At 34.6% G+C, this 18,164-nt stretch overlaps 1 protein-coding gene across 1 annotated transcript in view; it reads right to left on the bottom strand.

The window, feature by feature from the left end:
- SEMA3D (semaphorin 3D) overlaps nucleotides 1-18,164 on the bottom strand; it is a 162,157-nt gene that overhangs the window by 81,677 nt on the left and 62,316 nt on the right. The window contains exons 4-5 of the mRNA XM_023226655.2: nucleotides 8,696-8,758; nucleotides 167-286 (exon numbers count right to left, since the gene is read on the bottom strand). Of these exons, the coding sequence (XP_023082423.1) occupies nucleotides 167-286; nucleotides 8,696-8,758 (183 nt within the window). The remainder of the gene's footprint in view (nucleotides 1-166; nucleotides 287-8,695; nucleotides 8,759-18,164) is intronic.

Raw genomic sequence — 18,164 nt, 5'->3', positions numbered from 1 at the left:
ACCCTCTGACTTCATCCTCCGGAGTTCTGGGATTACAGGCACGCACCTCCATGCCTGGCCATATATATTTCAGTCTTTATATTCAAACCTGCCTCTTTTATGTCACAGGAATTAAGTAACAACGTATTACAATACATTATGCTTTTCATGCTTTTTCATTATTTACCTCCTTGTAGACTCCAAGATCAATATATCCACATATTGGATGAAATGCTCCAGTTCCACACACATATATGTGAGTTTTGTTATATGGCTGAAGTACTCTGATGAAATTTGCACATTCTGTCTATTGGGCATAAAAATTAAAAGCATTAACACGCAATTCAGGTTTTTGAAATATTATCATTTATGCCACCTGTTTTCCAAGTAGATTAGTCTTCAAAAATAAGAGCACAAATGAAAAAGATTTATGAGAAATTCTAGACATCTGTTGTAGCAAAGGAGGCAAGACAAATATAGAAACCATGGCATAAAGAAGTAGCTTTTTAGATTTTCGAAGTTATAAAACCATTGAACTAATCAGAATTAGGGTTAATTAGAATGCAAGCCTCTAAAGTGGTACTCAGTGAGGCCTAGAAAACGGATATAAACAGAATATGAATTAGACGTCCATATTTAAAATTTTCTCTTTTTTATTTTTTTAGAGATGAGAACTCTCTATGTTGTCCAGACTGGCCTCAAACTCCTAGGCTCAAGAGATCCTCCTTACTCAACCTCCCAAGTAGCTAGGACTACAGGCACCAACGACCACACCTGGTATCCTTACTTTCTACAAGAAATACATAGAACACAAAATCTATCATGATCCGTTGTTACCACATAATTTATACTATATAGCTACTACTGTGTGCAATGTCATCTGTCTCGGCTACACCGAACAAAACACTGAACACAAACATGCATCTCTACCTATGTATTCTATTCTTATTGACCAGATGCCCTACCACTTTTTGCCATGTATTTTCCTATGTTTCAGAGCCTTGAAGAATCAGATTATTTCTGGTTAACTTCAATACTCCCTGTTTTTCTCATGGACTTTTTTTACACCAAGTCAAATTTTTGAAGAAATTTTCGTTTCTTTTTGTTTTGCATAAGCTTATGCCTAAAAATATTTCCTTATGTCATCATTATCTTTAGAACTTAATTATTTTATATGCTTCAGATAGCAGTAAATCGTGACTCTCTCTTTTTCAAAGTATTTATTCTTGTTATTATATATTATTTTCAGTCTGTCTCCTGCAACTGATACTGTATCTTTACATAATTGTTAGATACAGTTTCTTAACCATGGCTTCATGATTCTTAGATCCAAAGATACCTAAATAAACACTGGGCTGGAGTACACTTTTATTCTAGATTGACTTTACCCAGGAGACAGGCAAGTGTTGGGTTATTAAGGAAGTTGGTAATCTGATTATAAACCACTGGATTTCATAGAAAAAGTTCAGCTTATTTCTGCCCAAGTGGCCATAGGTTACTCACCAATCAGGCATGGACCTAATGGTCCACTGTTGTTGTTGGGGTTCCTAGGAGGAATATATTAAAAAAAAAAAAACAAACAAACCCCAACAATAGATGATAGCCTAACTGGTAGGGTGTTTCTTAGAATGAAATAAAATTTTTTAAAAAGGCAGACAATGACTTACTGATAGGATTGTTACGGCTGTTATGTAGATTAAGTGAAATAATATAAATTTAATACTTGTATATTCCTTACCCTGATTTTGAGCTACAGTTTCAACTGGCATATATATATACACACACACACACATACACACATACATATATTTGTTTGTTGTTTGTTTGTTTAGGCTGCTGGAGTACAGTGGTGCGATCTCGGCTCACTGCAGCCTCCGCTTCCTGGGCCCAAGCAATTCTCCAGCCTCAGCCTCTTGAGTAGCGGGAACTACAGGTGCAAGTCACCAACTCCTGGATAATTCTTGTAATTTTTTTGTAGAGATAGGGTCTTGCTTTGTTACATAGTCTGGTCTGGAACTCCTGGCCTCAAGCAATCCCCTGGACGCATGAGCCAGCGTGGCAGGTCAATACTAATAGTTTTGAACAAACAATGAAGACAAAGTAATATGAGAAAAGATAAGATAAAAGTATGAAAATGTACTTGATCACCAGGTAAATTTTATTGATGACCTCATGGCTAGAGTAGGAAGTTTTATAATCCAGCCTTTAATTTGCTCACTCATGCTCGCTTTTTGAAAAGACTTGTATTCCTTTGTTTTTCCTGCACAAAGATGTTAGTGCATCGGGGAGAGCATACAGGGCAGGGAACAGTACAATCATATGGCTGGAGTGAGGGAGGACTGACTCACCACCAATTAGTTCATCATTTTTTCAAAAGCTCAGTTAGAATTTAGAAAGTAATTTTGCAAGATTCTGAAATAAATATTTGGATAAAGAAATATAACTCCCTCTCCAGATTTTAAATTATGGAGTCAAACAGATTAGAAGCCACCAGTGACGCAGCACTGTTTAAAAAGACAAATATGATCCAGGGTAACATTTTATACACAGTGGGGATATAATTTTGGTGATTAGTTAAAAAAAAATTCTGAATCACATCTGAAGTATTTCATTTCCTTTCACTTTTCTAGGAGTACTTTATTAAAATGGTGCTAGTCCTAGAAAGTAGCCTAATATGCCAATTTCCTGACTTGACAAGGCATACCTCAGATTAATTTATGAAATTCCTCCTTCTGTCTGATTGGGCTGACATGGAATAATAATAATAAAAAAAGTATGGGTGAATCTTGAATTATCTGACACAGTTTACAAAAATGTCAGTTGTGCTCAAAGTTTTCTGTAGGGAAGTTGAGAGAGGATGGTTCACTCAGCAGCCTAGAGGCATAGAAAAGCCTTGGCTGCTTGAGCAAAAGAAACCTGTGAACAGAGATCGTGAAAGATAAGGTCTCCCACTTTAAATTTTGGCTGAGGTTAACATTTAAGCCAAACAATCCTTGTTGCAAAAAAAAACTTTACAATGACTTCCTTTTCAATTCATAACTTCACTTTTTTAAGTCTCAGAAATCCTGTATTGTTTTATTCTTATACACAAAGTTTCAAAGATTTGTTTAAATAGCATGATCAATAATTAACTTGATTTAATTCACTTAGTGACCGGCAAGGCTATCAATGGTAGTGTAATTCTGTGAGGCATGAAGAAAGACAACTTTGAGAAGCAGCCTTTGTAACTTTCCCTGAAAGCTAATTTGTCAGCTATTGCCCACAATGTCAATCACTGAATGTGACCAAACAACCCAGGGAATAATATATTCAACTTAGGAAAAGTATTGAATTTCTCCTTCCTTCCTTTATTCCTCCTACCCACATGACTTTCCATAGGCCCTACCCTACCCCCACTGGGAGAGAAAGAAAAAGGGAAGAGGGGGAGAAGAGAGAAAGAACCAAAGCAAACATCAACTTTTTAATTATCTTAAGTAATATTAGATGTTTCAATATTTTATCTCTCAGACATATTCATACATATATAAATAACTAAATAGACAAGTATAAAGATGAATTCATACTTGCAGAGAAAAAAAGCAAAAAACATATTAGTCTGTGCATTAACACTTAGAATTTTAATTTCTCCCCAGATACCTGGAAAGATAATAGAAAAATAGAACTACTTGTAATTCTCAAGACGTACGAAGTGTCCAATAAAATCCAAAACAGCTTTATATCTATTATGATAATTGACTTACAATAGCTAATTTTAATTTATTTATGTTAAATATTAGAAGATACTAATGATTTAGGAATCTTATCTGGTTTTATTTTTAATGTGTGTTGCAGAATATTGTTATCAAACATTTTTTGACTTTTCACCTATATCTGTCTCTGTGCTACATGTTAGGCTTGTCTAGAAGTTCTCAGACAGGATCCAGGATGCAGAGATATCAGTTTAGGTCTTAAAATCTTTAAAATAGGGCCGGGAGCGGTGGCTCACGCCTGTAATTCCAACACTTTGGGAGGCCGAGGTGGGTGGATCACAAGGTCAGAAGTTCAAGATCAGTCTGGCTAAGATGGTGAATTTTCTCTACTAAAAATACAAAAATACAAAGAAAAAAAAAATAGCTGGGAGTGGTGGCAGGTGCCTGTAATCTCAGCTACTCAGGAGGCTGAGGCAGGAGACTCACTTGAACCAGGGCAACAGAGGTTGCAGTGAGCTGAGATTGAGCCACTGTACTCCAGCCTGGGTGGCAGAGCGAGACTCTGTCTAAAACAAACAAACAAACGACAACAACAAAAAAGCTATTTAATAGATGGTTAACACTTCAAAATAAAAATAGAAAAACTCATATATCACATTTATACTTAAAAATGGGAGATCTAACACTGAAGATTTCTACAGAGCAATAATCAGTTACAGTAAAAATGCAAAAGAAAACATTTTAAAGAAAAAGATAGAAATGACTTTAAATAAAGTCTATACATCAAATAAGGTAACTGATAAAATGAAAAGAATATGTTTTTCATGCTTGGAACACAAGGCATTATACTTTATGTACACTCTATACATATTTATGTTATTATATATGTCTACATATACGTGTGTGTGTGTGTATATATATATATATGTTTTATAAATCTGTAAATAATCAGCACAAAAAAGGCAAACAGGAAAATTTTAAAAAATACAGGCCACAGGGATATGCTATTTAAAAATTTTATTTTACAACTATATAAGATGTTTAGAGTAATGAAAACAATTCAAGCTAAAACAGCAAAAATAATGTTCTTTTTATTGGCAAAGAATATACATATTTTATTCATTCATATGCATTTGTATTAAGCATTAATTGTATGTTGTATCCAACATTAACAATGGTATAATAGGTAAATACACCCTCCGTTGATCACATAATGCTGGTTAGAGCATATGAGGCATAAACTTTCTGGAGGGCAATTTGGCAACATGTTTATAAAAATTTTTTTGTTCTTAACTAATAAAAGTCTACTCAATAATCAAAGATGTTCATAATATTTACATAAAAATTTTTCATGTACAGTGTCATTTTCAAGAGTAAAACTGGATATGTACCAAACTTCTAACAATAGGGGATTGATGAAATAATACATAAAGAAATGCAGTGTAACTATTAAAAGTAGTGTTATAAAAAGGAATTTAATGACATGGGAAAATGCTCATGGCAGTCTGTGAAGTAAAAAAAATAAGTGTTTTAAGTAATTATATATACAATGATATCATACTGAAAAATAGTAAATAGATAAGATAGAAAAACATCAAAATGTCACCAGTTATCTCTGGTCAGTGTTCATGGGGGAGGTATTTATAAATGACTTGTTTTTCTTTTTTTGCTTGTATATAATTTGCAAACTTTCTACAATGAACGTTCTATTTTAGTTTTAGACTTTCTTGAGAGAAAGAAAGGAAGAAAAAAAGAAAGGGAGAGGAAGGAAGGACGGAAGGAAGGAAGGAAAGAAGGGAGGGAGGGAGGGAGGAAAGGGAAGGAAAGAAGGGAGAGAGGGAAGGAGGCAGAGAGGGAAGGAGGCAGAGAGGGAAGGAGGGTGGATATAATTAAAGAACTGAAGTTCCGGAAGACATTTTAACTCTGTAATGTCTGTGTGGACAGGCTGTGCCCTTCTGTGGTTAAACTGACAAACAGAGCCAAGGCTACCCTCACCCTGTGGTTTCTTTTGCTTGGAGTAAGCTGTTGAACCCACAATTATATAGTCAGGACTAAAGACATTTCTTTAGTTACTTTCTTTTGAATAACTTTCCACTAAATAGAAGCAAAATACTACCAAATATCTTCCTGTCACCTCTACCCTTCTTTGGATTAAACTGGGCACTATGTTCAACTAAGTGGAATAGTTCCCTTTTGTTTCCTCATCTTCTACTATCCCCACCCCAATTAGCTAACTTTCATTAGGGTAAATAATTCACTGTTTTGCAGTTATATAGTACCCTTGTGTAAAGGGACAGTCTTTCCAAACACTTGTTAATCCTAAACACACTCTTGGGAAGTAGGTAAAAATTACTAGAGAGAACGGAGGAGAGAGGGTAATGCCAAACATAATAAAAGATGTCAATAAAACCACAGAGCTGTCTCAGTTTTCTGTCGGCCAAAATATATGTAATGCTGTTAAAAATGAGGATCTATGTTCTGGTGATATTACGGAGAGAAATAATTTGAAGGATATAGTTTTTGGATCTTATATGTATATTTTATAAAGTTATGTAAGAGCACAGACCTTGGGGCAAGACTTTTGGATTCAATCCCTGGCTTTACCATTTACCAGATGCATGATATTGGGCAAGCCATTTAAGATTTTTGGCTTTAGTTTTCTCATCCAGAAAATAGAAAATAATAATAAAATCTAGCATATAGTGTTGTCGTAAGGATTAAATGAGGTTATAAATATAAAGCATTGAAAACAGTTCCTTGAACATGGTAACTGCTACAAAAGTGTTAGCTATTATTAGTAGCTCTAAAATGAAACATTATTTTAAAGGAACAAGTAAATGAGGCAAAAATTAAAAATTATCACTACATGATTCAACAGCAAACTACAGACTTTAGCAAAAAGCAAAAAGCTCCCCATATCTTTAATCCTGGTTTAGCAGCAAATGTACTTAAAGGTTAGAGGTGGTTGCTAGCTCACAATTATGACCAAATTGGAATAGTATGTTCTATATACAGAATCCTACATGGTCAAGGATATCACCTCCAGAAAAGTTTATCTCCGTTTGCTTTAACTTAATAAGAGAGGCAATTAAGTTACTATGTAACTGGAATTAGTGAACATACCCAAGTGAGAGCACTGTCAGAATTTAAACCTTCACTGACTGTTTGACCTTGACTGTTTATCCCTGATCTACGCCATGGGAAAACCAGTTTATTGGAGTCCATTGAAAACATCCTTTTCCTTCTTGCCTCCTTATTGTATACTCAATACTGGTGAAACAGAAATATAAAAATGTTCATGGTGGTTATGCCATGCTTATACTGTCCATTAAATGAAATAATTTGAAAAACTCTTATAACCAAAGCATTTTTTTCTCTATGAGTGTTCAGTAAAGTATTGGTGCTTTTGCAGACCTGGGTACTTGTTTGGTGTTGGAATATTGAACTGGATGAAGATACCAAAGCCATGGGAGGAAGAAGAATACATTACAGAATAGTTTAATCTCTTTCATCTCTAGTGGCCGAAACGTAAAAACTGTTTCCCTTTGCATTTTATGTTAACACTCCCTGATATATTTCTGCTAATATAAATATGCCTGAAAGGATGACATTAAATTCTGTTAATAACTGAATATAAAATCAGGGGTCACCACAAGTTTGTTTTGTTTCATTTCAATTATTTTGCTTTGTAGTTACTATGTAGAAGTCATCATTGAGCAATATCTGTATCCCCCATTAGATTGAAAGCTGCATGAGGACAGATATGATATGAATTTCATATACATATTTAGGATCTCTAAAAATATTTTTTTGAATAAATGAGTAAGAAATGAGTGAACTAACCTGTTGTCTGAAATTATTAGCTGTCTGAGCTTCTCCTCACATCATTAGGCATTATGTGTCATATTGTTTTATTTATATCACGTTGACAGAGGATTCTTTATTCATCCTTTCATATAACAAACACTATTTGTTATTATTAAATATGATGGTATTACTGAGCTTAATACCCCTGAATTATTGTGGTTAGAGGTACGATTAAAGGATGGTGCAAAAGAAGCCTCAAGAGGTCCATGTTTCTGCCCCAGGTTATGACCTGTTGTCATCTTGGGTTACAACTTGAGGGTGATTTATTTTGCCAAAAAAAAGAGCAATTCTCCCCATTACCATAATGCAAGAAGTCAGGGCAGAAGACAGAATATCTGGCCTGAATCAGAGCACTCGGATGAGGAGAGGAGCCAGTCAGAGTCATGGCCCTCAATGCTGGAGATAAATCAGGCAACACGATTAAAGGGAGCATGCAGGACAGCTTGGACAGTGCAGAAATCAAGGTAGATAAGACCATCCCGGAGACGAAAAGTCATGCTTGTCTAAGGGTTTTCTCTGCTCTTCAAGGCAGCTTAAACTAAAAGCTTCTGTTAGTACCCTCTAGTTGTCTTTTATGAGTTATTTTATGTAATCATTATTACTAATATGTAAATTTTATTACATATTACTAGTTCTTATGTAAGTACTAGTTCTTATGCCAGAATGCTGTCATTCGTTATTAACTAATTCTTATTGTTCTTTCCATCATGTCACTACATGAAGGAATTCTTATAGATATTTTAATTTCAACTCAATTGAAATTACATATCAATTCTGTGTGATGCTAAAATAACTGATGGTTTTATGTACACTTACAAAATACATGTGCATACATGAAAAATACATATTCCTACAACTACAATCTTTTGGATTGTTTATTTTTGAATATTTTAATATGTTTCTAATCTTTTTTTGTGACAAAAATAATATTTAGAATTAATACATTAGAATGTTTCTAGATTTCTTAAATTTTATAAATAATATCATGGCTTTTGGTAAGATAGAGATATTTTATTCCATAGTAATATTCACATGGAATATGTTAGTTTAGTCTGAAAAATAATACACTAATACCATTAATTCAATAAAGCCCAATATAAATATTTACTCTCATATCAATAGAAGTTTTACAAAGATAATTGTTAAAGTTTCATACTTACGTTGGCATCTTTCCCAGCTAATTTACATAATTCCACCCGTTCCTTTGCAGCAGGCCAATAAATCTGCAAAACATTTCAAAGTATGTTACAATCTGAATATCTGAAACACCCTAACACTCTGCAATTCTGATTAGAGAGTGATGTGTGAAATTGAAGAATGGGTATTAAGCATGTTGTTAGAGTCAATGTGGGAAATCTGAGATTTAAATATTTCCCAAAGCCACTCTGAAAGTTTCTAAAAGAAAAGTGTCTAGTACTATCCATTTTTGTTAATCTTCTAGTTTCTAATTTAATGTATGTAACAGTAGATACATTATGTTGAGAGGTCCACAAGCTTTATCATGATGTCAACAGAATTTCACATGAGCATTTGTCTAAATAAGAGGTTGTATGTACCATGTTTTTCTGTGTTTACTCAGAGTAGCAGTACATCATAAACGTGTGCCATGAAGTGTTAGAAACAACTCTCTGTCAGAGCATAAGTTCTTTCTTCAAGCCAAGGACCAGTGTGAATTTGTTGACAATATTTAACATGCTTGGAACTCAGATGCATCTGACACTTAGCTAAATGTTTTATAAGCATTATCTTATTTAAATTTCACAATGACCCTCTGAGATGGCTGTACTTATTCTTCCCATTTTGAGATCAGAAGGCTTAGTCACATACTCTTTAAATAACATGTTGAGGACCACAACACTTATGGCAGAGCCACAATCTGACTCAAAGTCCATCTGACTCCTGAACTGGGGGGGTCTCAACCATTATATAACTCAAGTGTTTCAAACTCATTGGTTGATAGCTTTTAATTATGCTTCACAATCTTGTGTTCAAGCCTTTTCTTTCTTTCTTTCAAATTCTGTCAGGAAGTTTTTGTAGGAATTCTGTAAGAAAGTTTTTGAAAAATAAAGTTTAAACAGCTATGTTACTTCATTAGCTTACAGAAAGAAATGCTCTCTGTTAAGCTATAAGCAGGAAGGAACAAGAAAAGCAAGCTCTAAAATCTTATAATATATGCTCCAGGAGTTCCGGACAGAATTTTATTATGTTTCTTACCAATGGTAGCAGAAAATATTTTAATAGGTGAGAAAAAAAGAAAATATCCTGAGGGAATACACTGAAAGAGACTTGTTAAACCTGGAATTAACAAAGGATTTAGAAGTCATCAATGTTTATATGATATTATCTTTGTGGTGAAATTTTAGGGTTTTATGTCTCTAAATAAAGAATAGAGAATAGCATTCAAAATAAACAAATACAATGAAATTTTTGAGATTTTAAACAGAAGCAAGATTGTTTACTTAGAGAAGCTCTTAAGACTCACAGATTACAATCCAGATATGTATATAGGCAGGTGGTTGGGACAGCAGGAGGCCCAAGTGATGAGCTAACCTTGATAAGGTGCATAATGAAGACCAGAAAATGCTATTTATTCAGAAATGGTTTGAATCACTGTAGTTCTACTATCACACAACTTTAAATAGCAGCCAGCAGTCAAATATCAACGAGCTACAGCAATGAAAAGCAATATGAATGGAAATTAGCCACTCAGTAATAGGTTAAAAAAGAATATGTCCTCAAATTGAAAACCGCACGATCTTGCTTTAGATTAAAGTTAAAAGCAACTAAAATAAAATGGTTACATTTCAGGTGTATAGGTGGGTGCATTTAGAAAAATGGCCAGCCAAAATGGGAGACGAGGGGAAGGATGACTTGGTGGTAAGAAACAGGTTATTTATCAGATTCTAACATTTGTGTTTGAGGGTACGTTTTCAGGCGCTTAATACATAATTAAGAACAAGAGATTAATGTAAATTAGCAAATAGATTAAAATGGGCAATGCATGGACCAATGGACAATGGTTAGTCGTAAACCCAGAATCATGAAGCCATAACTTAATAATCCAGATGGAACACCGCAGTTGGCCACAAACTGGAGAGTTTCTTCCAGTGTTGTTTGTTATTTTTGTTTTGGTTGTTCCTTTGGCTATTCATCATTGCTAGCAAAAATAGTGGACTTAGTGCTCTTTTAAAATTGCATTGGCCGGGAGTGGTGGCTCACGCCTGTAATCCCAGCACTTTGGGAGGCCGAGGCAGGCAGATCACGACGTCAGGAGATCAAGACCATCCTAGCTAAAACGGTGAAACCCCATCTCTACTAAAAATACAAAAACATTAGCCGGGACTGGTAGCAGGCACCTGTAGTCCCAGCTACTCGGGAGGCTGAGGCAGGAGAATGGCGTGAATCCGGGAGGTGGAGCTTGTAGTGAGTGCAGATTGCGCCACTGCACTCCAGCCTGGGCGACAGAGCAAGACTCTGCCAAAAAAAAAAAAAAAAAAAAAAAAAAAATTGCATCTTGAATTCAGAGTCTTTGCTTTAGATATGAGATTATGAGATCTCTGGGTATCCTCTCACTTTTTCCCCCCTCCAATGGTCCAATTTTATTATTATTTTTAATTTTGGTTAAAAACGCATAACATAAAAAATTTATCATTTTAACAATTTTCGGAGTAGAATTCAGTAATGTTAAGTATATTTACATTGTTCTGCAGTCAATCTCTAGAACTTTTTCATCTTGCAAAAGTGAAATGCTGCACTTGCTGGTTCTTCAATATTACAGTGATTTTACAAAGGACAACTTTATGTCATTGGACTGAAAATAGTACACAGACTACTTATCCATAACCTGTCAATTGATTTAATATTTTTAATGCACTCAAAATATATTTATTGATGCAGATCTTGTGCCTAGAATTTTTTTTTTTTAGAATATTTTCTTTCTTTTCCCCCTTTCTTTGTAACCTTTATTTTAAGTTCAGAGGTACAAGTACAGGTTTGTCACACAGGTAAACTTGCGACATGGGGGTTTCTTGTAAAGACTGTTTCTTTACCCAGGTATTAAGCCTAGTACACATTAGTTATTTTTTCTGATTCTCTCCCACCTTCCACCCTCCACCCTCCAAAAGGCCCCACTGTGTGTTGTTCCCCTCTATGTGTCCATGTATTCTCATCAGTGAACTCCCACTTATACGTGAAGAGAACACATGGACACACAGAAGTGCATTTTGTAAGTATTTGGCTTTCTGTTCCTGTGCTAGTTTGCTAAGGATAATGGCCTCCAACTCCATCCATGTTTCTGCAAAGGACAAAATCTGTTTCATTCTTTTATGACTGGGCAGTATTCCATAGGGTACATGTACCTCATTTTCTTTATCCAGTCTACCACTGATGGGCATTTAGGTTGATTCCATGTCTTTGCTATGGTACTAGATTAATATTTCTTTGAACCATTTCAGCATGAAAGATCCTGTTCTTTTTTTGTTTGTTTTAGATGACAATCAGGTTTAATCGCAATTCAGGAATACGTATAGGACAAATATCTATAGATTTGTTCAGAATTACATATCATACAAATATTGATAATGTAGGAAACAAAAAATATATAAATCATATTAAGTAAATGAGTCTTAGAAAGGATAAAAGGTTTTAAGGGTTTTATTTTTTACTTCAAATCATAGTATTGGGTGATTGAGTTAAATTATGAGATAAATTATGCCACCAAAATTAAGTGCGAATATATTCATTAGTAATTCTAAGAGGAGGGGCTTATTTGAAGAATGACAAAATGTGGAAGCAATCGTTTTTGAAATCTAAATCAAGATTTCAAAGTTAGCATCAAGTAGTTACTCTTCATTAACTGTTTGTTCATTAGACATATTATTATTCAGGGCCTTCTGTATGTCAGCCAAGGTGTAAAATTGGGGTGCTTGGATCCGAGTCAGGATGGGAGAGACAGAGTGAGAAAAGAGTACACAAGATGAAACCACTGTGCCCAAGGAGCACTATGGAGCGCTTACTGGTAAACAGCGTCTTTAGCAGTCTCTACTTTTGAGCCTCTGTTTTAAATTACTTGCTCTTAATAGTTTCAACTCTAATATAATAGTTTGGTTTAGTTAGGTAGTTTCAACTCTAATTTTGTCTCAGGGACTTGACACCAAAATAGCAATTGCACATTTATTCTCTTTGTAAAGAAATACAAATCTGTAAAAAAATGCTTTAATGTTTTTGTTGTACATTTTCAGTTATTGTTTATAAGTCATATAATTGTAATTTGAGTTGCATCATCCTAGTTGATGAAGCCATACAACTAATTACAAGCTTCAGAGAATTGACTTTTTGATTAGCAAGTAAATGTTACATATAAGCACAGGGATTCTGAAATGGGATCACAAAGAAAATTTTACTTCTTAATGTAAAATTGAAACCTTCAAAAATAACGATTTATTGAAATTACATATTGGCTTATTTTGACACATGCTGCCAAGGTTTAGTAATCACAAACAGAATTACCTTAAATAAAAACAACCCATGATATATCTGATTGTCTTTTAGACTCTAAACATTTACTTAGAAGGGAAAAAGAGTCATTATAGCTGTGTCAATATTGAAAAGATGTCAGTTTAATTATGATTTGTGGTGGACTTTTTTCCTACAGACTACCTAGTCATTAAAAATAAAGAAATTTTTTAAAAATATTCATTTTTATTTCTAATTGGAAAATAATTTAAAGAGACAGAATTTCCCTTAATTCAGTCTAAAAACACAAAAAACAAGACAAATTTGTTTTTGAAGATCCACTCTCATTCTTACATAAAATTGGCAAAGTTTTCAATAATCTTTTGAAGTGTTATATGTATATATATCACATTATATATAATGTTTATAGAATGCGACATATAATGTACAATACACGCACATATATAATAGCATTCCACTATTTTCATATTTTTCTAGTCTCTCCTCGCCCCGTGTGTGTGTGTGTGTGTGTGTGTGTGTGTGTGTGTCTATAGGTGCATGTGGAGGGGGAAGTAAGAGAGAGAAACACACAGAGACACACACAGTTATATAAAGGGAAAAATAGAAATGTTAACTGTGGGGTGATTGGGTACAGAATAAGATATGTTTCACATGTAGGCTGAAGTTTCAGCATATTTTGTACAACAGCCCAAGACGTACCTGTGTTCCTTAGATTATTTTAGTAGCCTAGTCAGTACACTTTGAGATTGTGTCACTATTAGACAAAAGTCACATGATATAGTTAAAAAATATAATATCCACATTATCTATTAAATGTCAACCCTCAGGATCAATAGTTAATATGAACAATTTTGAGACAGTGATTATTAATATTCTTACTGCATTTTGAATTTATTGGCAATAAAATGCCACATAAATCTTCTTGCACTGTAGTGTGTCTTGCACACAGTATCTTGACATATTAAAAGTTGCATGAAACAGCATACAACAAAGGACATGTCCCGTTTCTAAAAGCTGATGCAACTGTATTTGTCCCTTAGAAAGTCATCCACAGATATTTTTCCTTCACTTATCAAAGTGAGTCATATCAGAAGCAGAGATGCCATTGCCTAATGGCCAGGTTTTAATTGTTCTGAAATATTCCCACATAACACTAATTCTTAACTAACCTTGTGCTGATGCACCAGATACAGATTTTAAGGATATAATTTTGGTGGGTTGTGGTCTTTGGGACCTTAGAGCCTTGATATCAAGGACTGCAAATATGAGGAGAGCTTACTGTTGCTATCTACCCACGTGCAGGAGACATCAGAAATCAAATGGAGATCTTTTCTGTGGATCCAGAAGAACCTAAGAATTCCTCTCAACTTACTTATTCAGGGTATAATTACTAATTGAACAATTATTAAACAATACTTGCCAATTAGTTTTAATTTGAGTGCTAATTCTTATAGATCTAGCTGATAACAGAAAACTGGCAAACAGAAGTAAATAAATTTATAACATTTCTTCACTTAGAAATAAGAGTTTATGGGTCAACACTGTAAAACAAGTATGTCTCATAAGCCAGTCCTCATATTCTATAATTTACTGACTTACCCGTATTACTGTATTTATGTTGCCTTTATAGTATTTCACAATTAACCATTTGCAAAGGATTAATTTTTTTTTTTTTTTTTTTTTTTTTTTGAGAGGGAGTCTTGCTCTCTCACCCAGGCTGGAGTGCTGTGGCCGGATCTCAGCTCACTGCAAGCTCCGCCTCCCAGGTTTACGCCATTCTCCTGCCTCAGCCTCCCTAGTAGCTGGGACTACAGGCGCCCGCCACCTCGCCCGGCTAGTTTTTGGTAGTTTTTTAGTAGAGATGGGGTTTCACCATGTTAGCCAGGATGGTCTCGATCTCCTGACCCGTCTCGGCCTCCCAAAGTGCTGGGATTACAGGCTTGAGCCACGGCACCCGGCCAGGATTAATTTTTTCATGCTAACCTTGGAAGGTTCAAATATTATTGTCTAAACATATATCTGTATATTTTCTTTTAGAGTTGTATAGCTTACTAGTACGAAAAGACACCATATTACTGAAATAAAAATTGTCTTCAGTTCCTCCTTAAATAGGCTTTGTGCATAAAGTTATAGTTTAAACATATTCTTAAAAAGATTTAATAATATTTTTTACGAAAATGTAGTGGAAACTATGTGAATTTAAAATACAAGCTGTGATCTAGTTATATTGATTTTATTTGCTTATCTCTGTCCAAAATCCAAAATAACTTTTTGTCCTTTTAATATTATTTTTACTTCACTTTGAAAAAAATACTTAGAAGGGACTCACAAAATATTGCAGTATCCCTAATAATTATTGTTTCATTCATGATTTACATAATTAATGAACAGTAAGGTGAAAATGTCAGACAATTAATTTTTAATTATTCAGTGTTAGGTAAGTTACAGAAACATTCAAATAATGATAAGACCTTATAACAACATCCAAAGGAAATTCTAATTATATCTGCTCTTTGTTTCATCTTTGGAGAAGCAATTTAATTGTCTCAAGTTAGCAAGTGCATGGTCCGTCAAATGCCCCTTGGCCTAATTCAGAGATGTCAAAACAACTGAATGAGACACACAAAAGGAAGTTGAAACTTGTTCATAGAACCTAATTAAAGACAAAAATTCAGAACCCTTGAGATAGTGGCCATCTCTTTCAAAAAACAGGATACAAGTTTTTGAATGTCTTTAAAGAAAAAAAAAGTCACTCTGGATGCTACATAAGTAGTTGAACAACTAAAAGAGCAATGGTTACTCTGGTTTCCCAGGACAGGGAGATGTTTTCCTATTGCAAAACAAGAGCAACAGCGCCAAAGGTAAAGCTTGCACAGTGGGTACTGGCCTGGCCTAGACAGAAGTTTAAGTTACAGAAGGGAAGTTTAAGTTCTCCACTTTTTTTTTTTTTAGATTTTTATATAAGGGCAGGCCTACAAATTTTCCAAGAAAATGTCCTTCAATACAGAAGATGGAGTTCCAGGCACAGTCTAAAGTGGTCTTTTCCATGATATTTCTTCTTGAAGACTTGGGTGACAATTGTCTTTCCCGTTTCCCGACTCAGCTCAGGAGCCTCACCTGCATTTTAGCCTTCTACCACTATCTCTGTCTTCTACTACACTTTTGCTTATCACATCCATTTGGTACTTTCTTTTTCAAAAGTAAGTTTAGTTTGAGACCTTTTCCCAGGTGTAAAGATCAATTAAATGCAGTGCAATCAGAAGATGTGAATGTGAGTCCCTACTGCATCACCGCTTGATTTGTGACTTTAGGTAGGTGTGAATCCCAGCTGTTCAGCCTTAAAATACAAATCATCATCTCCACCAAGTTAATACTCACTTGAAAGAAACGTTCAAATGCCAATTTTATTATCATCTCCCTAGAAAGGTCTTTTCTAATAACAATCTGAAGTAGTTTCCCAGGAACACCACACATTTTTTAACATAACACTTCACAATAAGTGTTATTTTATTTGTTTCTTTTTCTCCATTAACTCTCTATTCCCAAATTGAAGACACTATGAGCACAAATGTCTGACCTGTTTTATTTTTCACTATATTCTCAGGATCTAGAAGAGTATCAGGAATATAGTAGAACCTCAATAAATATGTATTGCAAGACCGGGTGCCATGGCTCATGCCCTATAATCCTAGCACTTTGGAATTACAAGTAAGGTGGGCAGATTGCATGAGCCCAGAAGTTTGAGATAAGACTGGGCAATGTGGCAACACCCTGTCTCTATTAAAAATAATGATAATAAAAGTTAGCTGGGCATGGTGACAAGCACCTGTAGTCCCAGCTACTCAGGAGGCTGAGGTGAGAGGATTGTTTGAGTCCAAGAAGTCAACACTGCAGTAGGCCAAGATCACATCACTGCAGTCCAGCCTGGGTGACAGGAGTGCAAACCTATCTCATAAAACCAACCAACCAACAAACAAAACCTACTAATATGTATTGCATGAAAGAGAGATAAATGCTAATATACCATACAAATTAAAATACATTTGAAGAAATTCACAAATGGTCAGTAATTTAGAAGTTGCAGTCCAATTACTCTTGTGGATGGACTTCAAACTTTTGTAGTGAATACTATTCAACACCTCTAATCCATGACTCACTGAAGTTTAATAAGCACTGATGTCCGGTGTCAAGGAACATTGCTTTTTCTTCCTACCACCTTTAGTACCTGGCACAGAACCTGGCATAGTGAGCGCTCAATAATTATTCATTGAAAAGTGATCTGCAGAGTTTCCCATAGAATTGGACACAGAGAAGGAGTTCTTGTCAGAGTTCTGGCGAGGTCTGAGCAGTCTGACAACATCCCGACAGTCCATTACAGTGACCAGATGGGACCTGCACATGAGCACCCGGGCTAAAGAGCCAGCACATCCATGAACGAGTCGATTGTTTTAGCTCTGTGATTACTAGACAGCATATGCTTGGCAGGCAATGGAAACAGATTAATCCCATGAATCTAAGCAGGGTGCCTTATACCGAAAGTTAATTTATTAGGCTGTCCACATGCTTTCCATGTGTTTATATTTTCTTAATTTCAAGTATTAAATAAGAATTAAAAGACTGACGATTTTGTTTTACCAATAACTTGATTTTAAGTGAGAAGGTTATTTATTCTATTCTTTTCCCACTATATAATAGACTTCTTATAAGCTAAAGCATTAGACAGAAATGTCTTATTTAGCCATAGAGTAAGTTAATAGAACTGGAGTCAGAAAATCATTCTGATTTATAATAGTATTTTTGTTTATACTTAATATCAAACAAGCAAGTGTAGAGTCCTCATGTATCAAAAGTCTTGTTGCAGACTTCCTTAAAGAAAGGGAAATAACAAAGCTTTTTTTATGTTAGGCAAAGAAGGGTGTTTAAATAGTCCACTGAAAATTATTATATGTAAAATTATAAACTCATTTAGGTTAGTTATTTTCAAAATATAAATGCTCAAACATAAGGGTGTAGTATTAAGGATTTCAAGTAATCTGAGTAATTTTTACAATTACATACAAAAATAAAGAAGAAAGAAAGAAAGAAAAGAGAGAAAGAAAAGAAAGAAAGAAAGAAAGAAAGAAAGAAAGAAAGAAAGAAAGAAAGAAAGAAAGA

Source organism: Piliocolobus tephrosceles, chromosome 8 (genome assembly GCF_002776525.5).
Source record: "Piliocolobus tephrosceles isolate RC106 chromosome 8, ASM277652v3, whole genome shotgun sequence".
In the NCBI taxonomy this organism is placed as follows: domain Eukaryota; kingdom Metazoa; phylum Chordata; class Mammalia; order Primates; family Cercopithecidae; genus Piliocolobus; species Piliocolobus tephrosceles.
This window is presented reverse-complemented; position numbering and strand designations above follow the sequence as displayed.